Here is a 14,376-nt window from a genome sequence, read left to right on the forward strand (position 1 = left end):
CTCTCGATGTGTGACATGTGCATTTACGCATATAGAGACATAGCAGATGTTAATGAAACTAGGGAGCATGTACAACCAACATATGGCATTACATGTGGCACGAAGACAAGCAGTTAGTTGGTTAGTCCGAAGTGGCACGTGGCACGTGAAACTTCCTCCCCTTGAGCACCGCCAATGATTGAACAAAAAAACAACTCAAAGATATCCTATATGATTTATAGAAACATCTGCTTTTATGAATGATGGCAGCACAATCTACAACTACATCTAAAAATGATCCATCTAGAGCCGCGTCTAGAAATACATGTCGCTGCTTCTCTACAAATGTCCTTATCTTTAGTGGTGGCTCTAGATGCAACCTCCTCTACAAATGAATGTCTATAGGCAGCTTCATGTTCAGCCTTTCTCTAAAAATAAGTGCCGCATAGTAAAATGCAAACCTTTTTAAACGAAGTAGGATGAAGACAAACTTCATACCAAAGTTGTATATCTTTGTAGTTAACTTTTTCATTTGAATTAATTTGGTTCTAGCAAACTCTGTTTGAAGTTGTCACATTTTCAAATTCAAAGTTTCCAAGTTTTCCAAATGACCTCGGATGCAGAAAAGACCAAAATAAAAGATATATATCTTGAAAACATATAAAACATCATAGTAATTTTTTAAATTTATAACAATCTATGCTGCCAAAATTTACATGGGGGTCCTCACATATTGAAATTTGAATCATTCAAATGACCTTGGGTGAAGAAACGACAAAAACCAAAGATGTTGACAACCTTTCTATTTAAAACCATTTGTCTAAAGCAAATTATGTTTGAATTTCTCACAACTGAAATTTAAAATTTTCAAATTACCTCGGTTGGAGAAACGATAAAAACAAGGTTGCAATACTGCATGATATCCACTACTACGTAAAACTTAATCGTGGTGAGCGTTTTGGATTAACCGAGGCGGGTATCACATCCGCCTCGGTTAAAAGTTCATGATTATTCATTCTTTACCGAGGCGGTCATATGCCCGACACAGTAAATCAAATAAAAAAAGAAAAAAAGAAAAAGGTTGTACCTAGCTCTAATTGGGCCTAGATCTGGGCCGCCGACGCCACCGGGGGAGCTCGGTCCACCACCATCTAGATGCTCGTTGTCGGTCAGAGATGCTAGCCGTCGCCTGGTTCATCCCTCCGCCCCTGGCTACTCGAAAGTTGGGGGAGGTGCCATCATGGACACGCCACTGGATCCAACGACATGTGAGTGAGAACGTGAGGGAGTACTGAGAGAAGAGAGACAGAGAGGGTGAGAGACATACTGTGGTGAGGATATGGACTGCAAATAGGATCCGCCCGCTTGTTGATAGGATCCGGACATGTCCAGCCTCGTCATCGCCAGATCTAGGCACCGTTAGACTCCTACTAGCCAGGTCCAGGCGCAGCGGTTGGTCTCCTCGCCGAATTTGAGTGCCAGGAGATGGGTTGCTGTTGGTGGCACACGGTTGGAGAGGTGATGGTGGTGGCGCTCGGAGTCAGAGAGGGAGTGGTGGCTTGTAGATATAGGAGCCTAGAGAAAGGCAGCAATGTCGATGGCTGGTTGAGAGAGGGAGAGGGAGCAAAAAATGGAGTCACGAGGGAGTGAGGGATGTGCGCTCTACTCAGTGTGGAGGGAGAGGGGCGGGCTCGAGGGGTGCGTGACTGTGGCTGTGGGGAGGGATGCTGTGGGGGCTAGGGTTTTGAGCGGTTATTATATACATGACCGAGTTTTGGGCTCAGTGGGCTTCCTGTAGGCTCGGTCATATTAACCGAGATGAGCCTTATAAGTGGCCAGCCTTGGAATATGGTAGCAATTTTGGAGATGGGCCTCCCATTAAAATATTTTAGGAGGCGGTTAATTTTTATAACGGTCTTTGTAAATTGATTTTGCAAGGCCTGTTTCGTTCAATAAAAATGACCATCTTGGTTAATTTCTAGCATTAGCCGAGACGGTTCAAATACCTGTCCGCCTCCGAGCCTCTTTGCCAAATGTCTAAATTGAAAATTTTTTTCTTTTGAATTTATTTAGGGTCCTCAATACTTATTTGAAAATTAAGTGAAGTGAATACGAGTAAATGAATATGCTTTATAGACACATGCAAGGCCATAGGTCGGTCAGTTTGAGTCCTACCTATTTGTCCGTGAAAAATCACGTGACTTAATGACTAGGTCTCCTTTTTGATTAAAAAATGCTATATTTTTGTTTGATTTATAGTTTCCCGAGATTGCTGGTAAACGATTTGTTAGAGTGACTATAATCTATATGCAGCAGCATCTACAAATCTATGTCTAGGTGCAGCTACTGTAGCCAGACACCTCTATAAATGGATGATCTGTGTAGCATACGACTGCCCAGCCAGCTCTATAGAGGACCTACAGCTGTCTCTGTAGAGCATTGACGGTAGTGTCTATAATTTAGTCGTAAACAACTCATATTTGATGTGGACCTGGCAGGATGGATATGGCCAAGCATAAGTCCACGTCGCCTTGTCCATATGTGCAAGCATATATTCAACGTAGGTGCAATCTCGCGTGCAAGCATGCGAGTCCAATCATAAAGCTAGTAATTACTGATATGAAACATATGGCTGCCCACCGAGAGATCCCTTTTCACAAGAGGCAACTACATTTATTTTAGGATACACTTGCTTAATCTCAGTTCCTAACCCCCTTTTAGTCCCCGGGACTATGAAATTGAGACTAAATGTCTCTTATTTTTTAATCCTGGTTTCTATAACCGGGACTAAAAGTTATTTATTAGGTGAAAAAAAATATGGGTATAGAAATTCAAACTCAAGACTTTCCACTGCAAGCCTCTTGCCATCTCAACTCCACCACATATCTGACTTAGATAAAATGCGCTTTTCTTTTAAATTCACTTTAAAGGCACCTAGTCCGGTTTGAGACATAAATCGAGACTAGAGATACCTTTACTATGCGTTCGTGTCTCAAACCAGAAATAAAACTTCCTGCACTGACATGTCTTGGTTTCCGTTACAACCAGAATTAAATGGTGGATTTAGTCTCAGTTTGTATTACAAATCAAGACTAAAGGTCTGAGTCCTCCCTTTAGTCACGGATGTAATTTTATACCGGGACTAGAAATGTTTTGGCTATGAATGAAAGGTCATTTCTTTACTAGTGATAAGTAGTATTAACGGAATATTTGGGTTAAAAATTGAAAATATAAATTATAAATAATTTTTAGGTTGTTGAATTTGGAAATATGAAACCATGTGAATAGATTTTTTTGAAAAATACTTATATATATATATACCACGTTCTGATAAATATTGTTATAAAAAAGTTAAAGTTAGGTTTTAGAAACCGTATCGCTGTCTTAAACGGCTTCTTTTATGGGTACCAAAGGAGTATTAGACAAAGACAGGACAATAGTTAGTGTTGAGATATTACGGATTGGGGTGATTAAAACAAATGGATGTATTTGGGTTTTAACTTATTGGATTGGATGCCATAAATCACCTTAGCTTTTCCATATGAAGTCCCATTTTGGTCGAAGTAGGGCCTTGTTTAGTTGGTGAAATGAAAAAAATTTCGGCCACTATAGCACTTTCGTTTGTTTGTGGTAAATATTATCTAATTATAGATTAACTAGCTTCAAAAGATTCATCACATGATTTACAGGAAAACTGTGTAATTAGTTTTTATTTTTGACTATATTTAATGTTTTATGTATGTGTCGCAAGATTCGATGTGACGAAAAATCTTGAAAAGTTTTTGGCATTTGGGTGAACTAAACAAGGCCCGCAAATTTTAATTTGGCATCTTACTATGACACACGTGGTGGGTAAATAACTAACCACACACACACTGAAATCATCGCTTTTGTGTTGACCACCGACGAGGGGATTCATCGAAAGAATAGACCACCGACAAGCAGATGGTGATCTTGCCGGCTGCCGACGTTAAGGGTTGTTTACTTATCTCTTCATGCTTCTTTAGAAAAAGAAAACAAAAGGTGATCTGTCCGGCTTGGGCAGCTCATGCAGTACGTCATGCTCAACCGCTGTCAAGATACATGCATGTGAGGCTTGGTTTAGTTTGTGAAAAAAAAACTTAAATATTAGTATTTAATCATAGACTAATTAAATTTATAAATTGGTCAAATAATATATATATATATATATGATAATTCCTTTTTACTCTCGGCAGTAGTTACTCATGTGCATATCTCTAGATTTAGGGCGTATATAGCTTGATAAAGTGTATGTAGACGAAGTATATGATTATACTAAACTCTCTAAAGTAGTATATATGTTAATTATGCATCCATACATAGAGTATGTGATTATACTTATTATATATACTACAGAAGTGATATTTTAGTAATATATTAAAAATATGAATTTCTTCAAAAAAAATTCACATGGTAAGATCTAAAGTATCTTAATAATAAGTATATGAATATACTCAAACTGATAAACAAGTATGAATACATACGTAATGTGGTTTATTGAAGATGAGAGTAATTACTTCCGGGAGTACGGAAAATAGAAATTACTTCGTACTCCCAGGAGTAGTTACTCCCGTAGCTATATCTCTAGATTTAGAGTGTATATGATCAAACGAAATGTATGTAAATGAAGTATATGATCATACCAGACCATCTAAGATAATATGTATGTTAAGTATGTATGCATATATAGAGTATGCGGTTATACTTATTATATATACTACAGTAGTAGTATTTTAGTAATATATTAAAAAGTATGGATTCCTTCAAAAAATTTGTTGTGTTACGATTTAGAATATCTTAATATGAGTATATAAACATATACCCAAACCAATAAACAAGTATTCGTCGAAAACTGTGTACTCCCATGCAACGTGGACGTATCTTTTCTATACAAGTACTGACGTGTCCAAAATGTTCAAACTGATCCGAGTCATACCTAGGAAGGTCAACCTGCCAAACTGATAGCTGTCTGGCACGATCTGTTGGAAGCTGGAACACTCCAATCAATTTATTAATTCCCATTTCATTCATTTATTTTTATTCTAGTGGTAATACACTGCAGCACAAGTTCTTATTACACTATACGAGTACAACTCAGCACCTTGCTGCTTCAACACTAGCCAGCAAGAGTGAAATTGAAGTTGCTGCACGAAAGCCCGACGGCATTGAGGAACGTGGTGAATCCGAGCTGCTTCTTCTCCACATCCAGCACCAGCAGATGGTTCTCGAGCTGGAACCCACCGATGACCGCCGCCGGCGCTTGTCCGGCCGCCGCCTTGACGAACCCGAGGCAGGCCGTGTTGCCGTTCACCTGCACCATGGAGTTGCCGCCGAGCACCGAGTAGTTCTGCCCACCCTGCAGCATCACGTCGATCTGCGGCACGGCGTAGCCCAGCCGCGTCGGCGGCAGCTTCGTCGAGTCGTAGCACCGCTCGAACGGCGCGACGGCGGCCACCCTCGACATCCACGGGAAGTTTGGCCCGGTCGCCGCCGCGTCGAACGCGTTCACGAAGGGCACGTACACGTCGGGCCGGAGAGATGTGTAGGGCGTCGTGGAGCTCAGCGCCACGACCAGCGAGGAGCCGCCGGCCGAGGAGGTGCCGACGCGACTCTGCTCCACGGCGATGCCGGTGGCGGAGACGAAGTACCCAGGGGAGCCGTTGAACCCTTGCAGCGACGCCGTGCCGGCCAGCATCGTGGTGAAGTCGCCACGGTCAGGGAAGACCAAGGGACCTCCGCCGAAGATGGCCACGCCGACGCTGTCGCCGGTCGTCGACTTGCCGTCGCTCGGGAGGCAGAGCGCGATCTTGTTGGCGACCTTCTGCGTGCGCGCCACCTGCGCCGGGAACGACTGGCTCGTCGACGGCGCGAGACCCGCGACGCCGACGGCACCGGCAGGGACCTTTGCCTGTGGCGTGCAGGAGGCCACGGCGGAGAAGGAGACCGGGAACAGCGGGTTCTGGCCGTCGGTGGCGTTCGCGGAGAGCGTGGTCACCGTGCCGTTCTTGGAGGTGCACGTCGTCAGCGAGATGACCGGGCTGGTGAGGTCGAGGAGCAGCGGGTGGCCGTCCTTGAGCGGCGCCGTGTAGAGGGAGGTGGACGCGTCCTTGGTGACGGCGGTGACAAGGGGCTTGCCGCCGGCGGCGGCGGCACTGGCTGCCGTGCATGGTGACGACGACGCCGAGATGCAGAGTGAGATGAGGACGAGGAAGGGTTTGGGGTTCCACATTTTTCTGCCGCTTGGTTTTGAGCAGCTTTGCTTGTTTGTTTGGTGCGGTTGCTGGTTTTATGCTACGAGGAGTAGTAATCTAGTGTGTATATATAGGGCCGTGCACGTGGACTTGTCATGCAAGTTCTAGATGGAATGTTGAATCGGTCCATATGAGGTTGCTTGAGAATCGGCCTCTTGCTGTTCTCCAAGTCATCTCCAGGAGATTAGAGTGCCACCATGCATTTTGAAGTCAGAGATGACGACTGCTCGACATGCTTAGCTTGTTCCCATTTAGCTGAATTTCACTTTTCATATGAAAAATAGTCCCTCTACTACTTCCTCCTTTCTAGATCTATCTATTGTATTAACACAGTTGTACAACCTTTTTTTTTATCACCGTCAGATTGGAAGGCTTCATCACCCTCAGTTTTTATCCTGTTCATTGGTTTTGCCAAAAAAAATTATCCTCGTTGGTGATAATTAGTGGTGAGAATGGAAGTTTACGACCACCGATTTGCTATACCAGTGGTGATAAGTTCATATCACCGCAGGCTTGAGTAACAAAATGGCAACTTGAGATCACCACTGGCCTTTAGTAACCAGTCGTGATGACAGGGACGCAACGCTAGTGCTGTGGAAACCATTGTCGCGCTCACGAGGACCTCCTTTGCACCAAGATGCCACACGGCAAGCCTTGGGCGCTTGCCACAACTCACTGAGATCCAGTGTACGTGCAACAGCACCGTGGGCTTCCATCACGAAGATTTGTTGTGTTAAGATTCAGAGGTTGTCAGTGCGCTCACGTCGGGTCACTGTCACCCTAGCTCACCCGCGTCGGCTTGTTGCCCTTCCTTAGCCACCATGCTAGGTGACTGCGCCAAGATCAAGAGACCGCATGGATGCGTTATCACTAGGGCATCGCCGTGCTGAGCTGTGCACATCAGCTCTTACTCGCCCCCAACACGGAGAGGAGAGGAAGATGAGTAGAGATGTCAACAGAGAATTCCCCGTTAGATTTCAAACATCCCCATCCCCATCCCCATCCCCGTGTGGGAGAAATTCCCCTTCAATGCATGTCCCTGCAAACGTTGTTGTGGATCATTTCTTCCACGTAAAAGTAGAGATCCTATCGAACATTTGCTTGATCAATTTAATCTCCGACATCGTTTGAAATTGAAGTCATTCTGGTTTTTCTAGTAGCTTTTACTATATATCTAGAGTAATATATATCTAGGTAAGTAGCAAACTTTTTGTACCTAGAAAATTTTGAACGACTTAAAATTTAAAATAGAGGGAATGCAAGATTTTTGGGATAGGGAGGAGATGAGAAAAACGGTGGAGATGCCTAAAATAAATTTTGTAGGAGTGTATTCAACTCAACTAGTCATGAAATTCCTGTCCCATCATTATATTATGCATGGGACAAAAACTAGGATATCGAATATCGAATACACCACTCCCTCTCACTAGAAAGGTGTATACATAGGAATTAGCATGAAGCAAGTGGAGCCGTAGGAGACGTGCAATGTGACAAAAGCAGGGCCCAGAATTTGACAACAAAGGCAATACGTCTTTGGGGTCATGCAACTGCGCACCACACAGGCAACCGCGCAGCAGCAAGAGGCGACAGCAGGCATCATCATGGAAAATGAAACTAACGGCCCAGCACTGCGCAACAACTAACCAAGGAATCAGGCGGCAGAAAGCAACGTAACGCGCACTAGAAAGAATGCACACGCAACGCAACATGCATATATGCACACGCGTCACGAGAGGGAGGCATAGGAGTGGAAAACAAGCCTTATCCAGCTGACTATTGAACTATATATCGCTGAAGTCTTATTTTCTCTATCAAACTCAAACCAGATATCTTGAATCAACCGACAACTAGAGCCTTGTGTAGTTTCACCTAAAATCTAAAAACTTTTTAAAATTTCTCATTACATTAAATCTTGCAGCACATACATGGAGCATTAAATATAGATAAAAAATAACTAATTACACAGTTTACCTGTAATTTGCGAGACGAATCTTTTGAGCCCAGTTAATCTATGATTGGATAATAATTATTAAATACGAACAAAAGTATTATAGTGTCTAAATCCAAAAAGTTTTTTGATCTTAAAATCTGTTTTAAATAGACATAAGAAGCCAATATCCAAATTTTTGTTCAAATGGGTAATATATGGTTGTATTTCTTACCATATCTATCGTTTTATCACATGTATTCATCATTGCTATTTATTCAAATTCTATTTTGCGCGCTTTAGTGAGTATTGTAATGCATATTGGGGACACATGAATAAATTCAACCCAAAATAGTCACTTGTAGTATAGTAACCAATACCACAGTACCTTAGAGTGACCTGTAATATTGTAACCCATACATTTATTTTGTATTCACTCCAGTGAGTATTATGAAGGACCGAAAATGACGACCAGAGGAGGAGTGAATGGGAGCCTCAAAAAACTTTCAAAACTTTTGGTCCTTGACTCGCAAACAACTCAAAACAAACACTTACCAAAGACGTGAGATACACATGCTAACAAGTAGCAAGATATCACACGTGAAGTCTTAGGCGCTACAGTACCTCGGACAGTTCGTGTCACACCCGGATTTAAGGAACAAAACCAGACTAGCTATATGTGTGCCCAGGAAGTCCACACATACAACAACAGAAAGGAACAGTATCAGAAACAATGTTATATAGCGAAAACATACTTATAATTAACACTTACATCAGAGTATCGCGGAACGGTAACTAATCTTCAGGCTCAATCTACACAGGGACGGCTGACTGGGGGTAACATATGCCTAGCACTTCTTGTATCTTGAGAACACCTTCATGATTCCATCGCTCTTCTGCTCGACTCTTACTAGTAAACTGAAGTGGTGGGAAATAGCAAGGGTGAGCACATATCGTACTCAACAAGTATAACCAGGGGTTCATGAGGCTCAAATAGCTGACACTGGCTTGACTGCATTTAGCTTTTAATAGTGGATAGCATGTTCATAATTAAATAGCAAATGTCAAGGTAGTAGAAATAATCCATTAATCACATGATCAAGTGTAAGCATAATTAACCCATAGCATAAACGATAATCAAATGAACATAACAACTTAATAAGCTCATCGTCGGCGCAGCAAGAACCCCCAAGGCCGCTCATAACCGTGAGCACGGCTAGTATACCAGTTTTACACTCTGCAGAGGTTGTACATCTTTACCCATGAGTCATGATTTACCCTTTCGCCCGAGGTAGCTAATCTCTTAACCCCCTTCCTAGGGAGGTCGGCAGGGATCACTATGAAGCCTTTCAAAAGTTCGTCTAACAAGTTAGGGCCGCAAGGTTTCCTTTGCGCGCAGATATAGAGCCCCCCTTCCGATGGCACAATGACTCGCAGCCTATACTCATACAGACAGAGGCCACACTATACCCAAAACGGTTCAGCCCCTCCGCTCTTTCGGGTAACCTCTAACCAGCTAGAAAAGTGCTTCATACTGAGCTAAAGCCAGAGCCATTATAGCCCTTATGGTTGCACTGTTGTCCCGGTGATCACTTACAGACAAGATCTCATATAGTTATTTGTCATTCTTTTATGTTCATTGCATAGCTATTAATCATCTTACAAGATCATGGATTATATCAAGCACTAGCACATCTATACCAAATGCATATCAAGTAGGTAGCAAGGAATACAGGTAACAATCATCTATGATTTTGCTAAGGTCGACAAGGTGATAGCATGCATATGATATATATATGTAGTTATAAGTGAATAGGTAACAAGGATGGTCCCAAGTTATACTTGCCTTAAACACTTGCTTAATCCTCACATCATCAGCTTTCTGTCATCATCTTCTGATCTTCAATGCCCACAAACAGTTCTCGTCTACTCGCATGAAGCACCACGCATAGGCAAACATACAAAGCAACAAATAAAAGAAACTAAGAACAACACACCAATCAAAAAAAGAAAGCCTTAAAAGAGAGCGCACTAAACGTTACGGGTCGATGCTAAGGTTATGAGAAACGCCGAAAGCAAAACTATCGTAATAAAGAAATGACTACCTGTAGTTTTGGATAATTTAAAAGAGACAACAATGATCTTAATATGTTTTATTTAAGAACAATCATGCGTAACCTACTAATTCAAATTAGTCAAATTATATTTTAATTTTAAAAACAGAGTAGAACTTATTATATTTTATTTATGAATATATCTATTATATAATCGATAATCATATTTTAAATATAGGCATGCAAGCATCATTTTAATCAAAGTAAACTTTAACTTTTTAAAGAATATGTGAGAACATCTATTCAAATTATACATGATACGTGTTGGAGATGATCATATGTTATTCATACATAATTTTATATCGTTTATGCCAGTTAAACTTTAACTTATAAAATTACGTAACATGTGAGCACTAAAATAAGTTTATGGTATATATCGTGATTGTCTAAGCAAAATATAATTAAAACATATTCAAGTTGCTATTAATTAAATTCATGCTCACATAATTACAAAGGATAGACAAACCCATATTATTTTAATTATAAAACTAACTATAAGGATATTGAGCAATTAAATATTTAGAAATATACAGAAAACATGTGACATGAAAAACACTAGCACTAACGCGTAGATTACATTGATATGAGTCTAATGCAACTTGAACAAACAAACTCAGAGTTAAAATAAGTATTTTATAGCTAAAACAAGCTAATGTATTTTTCTCTATATTTCTAGATTTGTTTTTCTAAAGGAAAACGGTGACAAAACTTATCCACGACATCACGTATTCATGGAGCAAAAAGAAATTCTAAATCTGATTTCTTTTACCACCGATTAACAAAAGTAATACATAAATGTTGATTTCTCACTCGATCCACGTGCACTGAAAATTCTGAAATTCACCCACAAACCACAGTCCTAATTACCTTGATCCATGTGTGTCGGTGAGAGTGAAAGCCAGAGAACGCAGCGCCGGGCAGCGGTAATCGGTAACAGCAGCATGGACTTCCACCTCTGCACAGTACCACCGATCAACACAGAGGACAACAGCTTCTGCAGTGCGCCGATTGATGAAACGGAGGAAATCGACGAGCAGATGAATTCGTCCAACAGCCGAAAAATACTGTACCCGATGACGACTGCGGTGGCCAGGATGGAGCAGGACGGCATGGCTCTAGGGGAGATTAGTCGGCACCGGCGGCGGCAGATACGATCTAGGGCAAAAGCAAGAGCCTGTTCTGTTGCAAGATATATATATATATATATATATATATATATATATATATATATATGCTAGAAGATATGGGCCGTTTTAAGATCAAAAAGGAGTTGGCTTCCTGGTCTCCCTACGATAAGACGTCGGACAAATTGAGCTGCGGTCGGATGGTGGGTTTCAGCCCAAATTAGCAAGAATTTTACACAAAGTAAAAGGGAGCTTTAACAAAAGCATGACAAACTCATGGGTGAATTGGAAGATGAATCCAAATAAAGTATTTAGAGCTCATGAAAAGATATCTAGGAGCATCTAGAAATTAGATTATGCTCAGAGTCAAGTGGAAATAAATTCCAGGAAAAATGCTGAAAATAATTCTTCATACGTTTTAATAGGTCGGTTCATGGAAGGTGTACCCAAAGGAATAATTTAAAATAGAATAAAGGGATATGGAAACTCTAAATAAAAAGATTAATGATCAAGAAAGAGAAGACTTGATTATATAGAAAAAAAAACTGGAGACACGCCGGATAGAGATCAACGACTTACTAAACGCGCTTATTAAAACTGCACCCGCTCACAACACAAAGTCAAGCGACAAGCAAGCATCATCTCACATCAACAAAAGCTCATCAAGTTAATTCAAAACAAATTTGAAAATTAACATTCTCCTATAACTAAATTTGCAGTGACTCCAAACTAAACTTGGTAAATTTTATCCAAATATCAAAAAATATATTTTTGTTAATGTTTTCTACGCACAGCCCAAAATCAAAAATTTTGGGGTGTGACAGTTCGCTACAGTACCTCACAAGGCAATAGGTGAGCTACCTTTAGGAGATCACCGCCCAATTTGAAGTCAATCAATGGGAAATCCAAAAGGGAAGGAAAAAAGGGGTTTCTTGAAACCTAGCCACGAAATCAACCCGATCTATGAGCTCATGAGGAATTGGTTGATTTCCTTCGGTGGAAAGGCTCAACTCATGTCATAGCTTAAGCCAACTCAAAAAGAATGAATCAAATCAGTCTCAAAACGACGAATCGAGGCAAGAACGAGAGGGGAGAGAGCAAGAACGCGAAGAACACAAACGCGATTCACAAAAGCATCTCGCAAATCGAATTCCGGAGGACACGAGGAGGTTAGGGCCTCCATTCTCGCAGCAAAAACGAGTTCATACACAATTCTCTCAAATTGTGGACCTCTCCCACTCAAGAAGACTAGAGGTGGAGGAAAAGCTAACTAAATGGTGGAAAACAGAAAATGGAAAGAGGTGAGATGGGTTGGGGCTACTATCTCTTATTTATAGGCCTATTACACATTTTCCATATGCCCCTGGATATTTTAGAGCAAACTAGCTAGCCATAGGGGTATTCTAGTCCAACTAGACAAAACCTACATCCGATGGCCACCGCGCCCTTCATGAGGTAGCTTTGCTTCGATGCAACCTCTGCCTCCACGTGTCGTCCATTTCTCCTTGGAACCTCCACCTAGGTTTTGAAGCCCAAACCCACGAACCCCCCGCGAGTAGAGTCCTCCATGCGCTTACCCCGCCACTCGACACGTGTCACTGTCATCCTCGACCGGCTAGCCCGCCAAGTCCTCCTGAGCCTCGCTCGACTCACACGTCCATCGTCTTGACTTGGTCAACACAGTCCCTCCGATGTAAACGTGCGCTCGTCGATGTCCTAGATGTCAGCCACCGCGGCTGGTCACCTGGCCTCCTAGTCCCTCGGTCCAAGCCTCACGTCCGTCCTTCACCACTCCAAGTCCATCGGCATGGCATGTCTCTACTTGACCACTGTCTCTGAGCTCCACATCTGCACACCACAAGCCAAGAGATATGTCGCACGACCCAACTCATGCCAATGGTTAGTCACCAACTTAACCTAGGTCGTGGATCACGTTGACAATCACTCATCACAAATCGAACCACAGGGCACATATCAACCTTGTGTTCGCATATTGTAATGCATATTTGACAGCATGAACAAATTCAACCCAAAAAATTTAAACTAGAAAGTTTTAAATCTATACAATTTTACTACAACTTTATTTTAGGTCATTTATCTATAATTTTTTTAAAAAAATATATTTTTAAAATTGTTAATATTAAGATAGAAATTTGAGGCCCTAACTTATTTCAAAAAGTAGTAAATCATAAAGTTTTAGATCTTTCTAAATAGTACAACTTTGATTGATCATTTTTTTCCAGCTGAGGTAATTTGAAAAACTCAAATTGATTCAAAATTATTTATACACGTGGCAGGTTAAGAAAACCGTCCATGTAAATACATCTCTATTGGGAATTTCCTTTAAGTCTATCGGTGGTAGTACAAATCTTTTATTTACACTGGCGGTTGTCTTAAACCTATATGCAATGTCTATATGCAATGTACATAGTTGACTTGAAATGGCGATTAGCTTAAGAAAATCCCTAGTAGAGATGTACTCCACTGGTTGATCTCGTCATGAGCACATGGTTTTATTTTTATTAACGCATATTCTTCAGGAACCACCAGTAAAAAGTCCTTAGCATCGACAGAAACCATTTATGTACATGTGATGATTACACACGGTATATTCTTTTAAAACTAAAAAGAACTTGAACATATATAACGACATTACAATAGCTGTTTGGATTATTGTATAGTATTTGGCTGCTTTGCCACAGTTTGACACAACTATCTAATGTGGCCCATATAAAATTTCATATGTTGGAGTGTTGTGTTGACCTGATGTTGCTTGAAGATACTGGCCTTATCTTGTGAAAGTCATCGTCTGGATATTAGAGTGCCACGATTCAAGTCAAAGATGGCCCCTGCATTAGGTATGGCATATTCCCCTTTTTTTTGTATTTGTTGGTTGGCAAAATAACCACGCTTCTCCATGTGTGCAATTATTATTTTCTTCCATCGCGACATGGCTAGAA

General features: G+C 41.2%; 1 protein-coding gene and 1 long non-coding RNA gene across 2 annotated transcripts; both read right to left on the bottom strand.

Moving 5' to 3' along the window:
• Positions 4,991 to 6,304, bottom strand: LOC8076348 (basic 7S globulin). Its single transcript, XM_002451257.2, has one exon. The coding sequence runs from the start codon at positions 6,227 to 6,229 to the stop codon at positions 5,117 to 5,119; it is 1,113 nt and encodes a 370-aa protein (XP_002451302.1). The 5' UTR covers positions 6,230 to 6,304; the 3' UTR covers positions 4,991 to 5,116.
• On the bottom strand, positions 10,025 to 11,473 carry LOC110435656. Its single transcript, XR_002453458.1, has 3 exons — positions 11,363 to 11,473; positions 11,160 to 11,247; positions 10,025 to 10,104 (listed from the first exon to the last, which is right to left on the bottom strand). It is a non-coding gene; the product is annotated as an uncharacterized LOC110435656 (long non-coding RNA).

This window comes from Sorghum bicolor, chromosome 5 (assembly GCF_000003195.3).
Source record: "Sorghum bicolor cultivar BTx623 chromosome 5, Sorghum_bicolor_NCBIv3, whole genome shotgun sequence".
Taxonomy (NCBI): Eukaryota; Viridiplantae; Streptophyta; class Magnoliopsida; order Poales; family Poaceae; genus Sorghum; species Sorghum bicolor.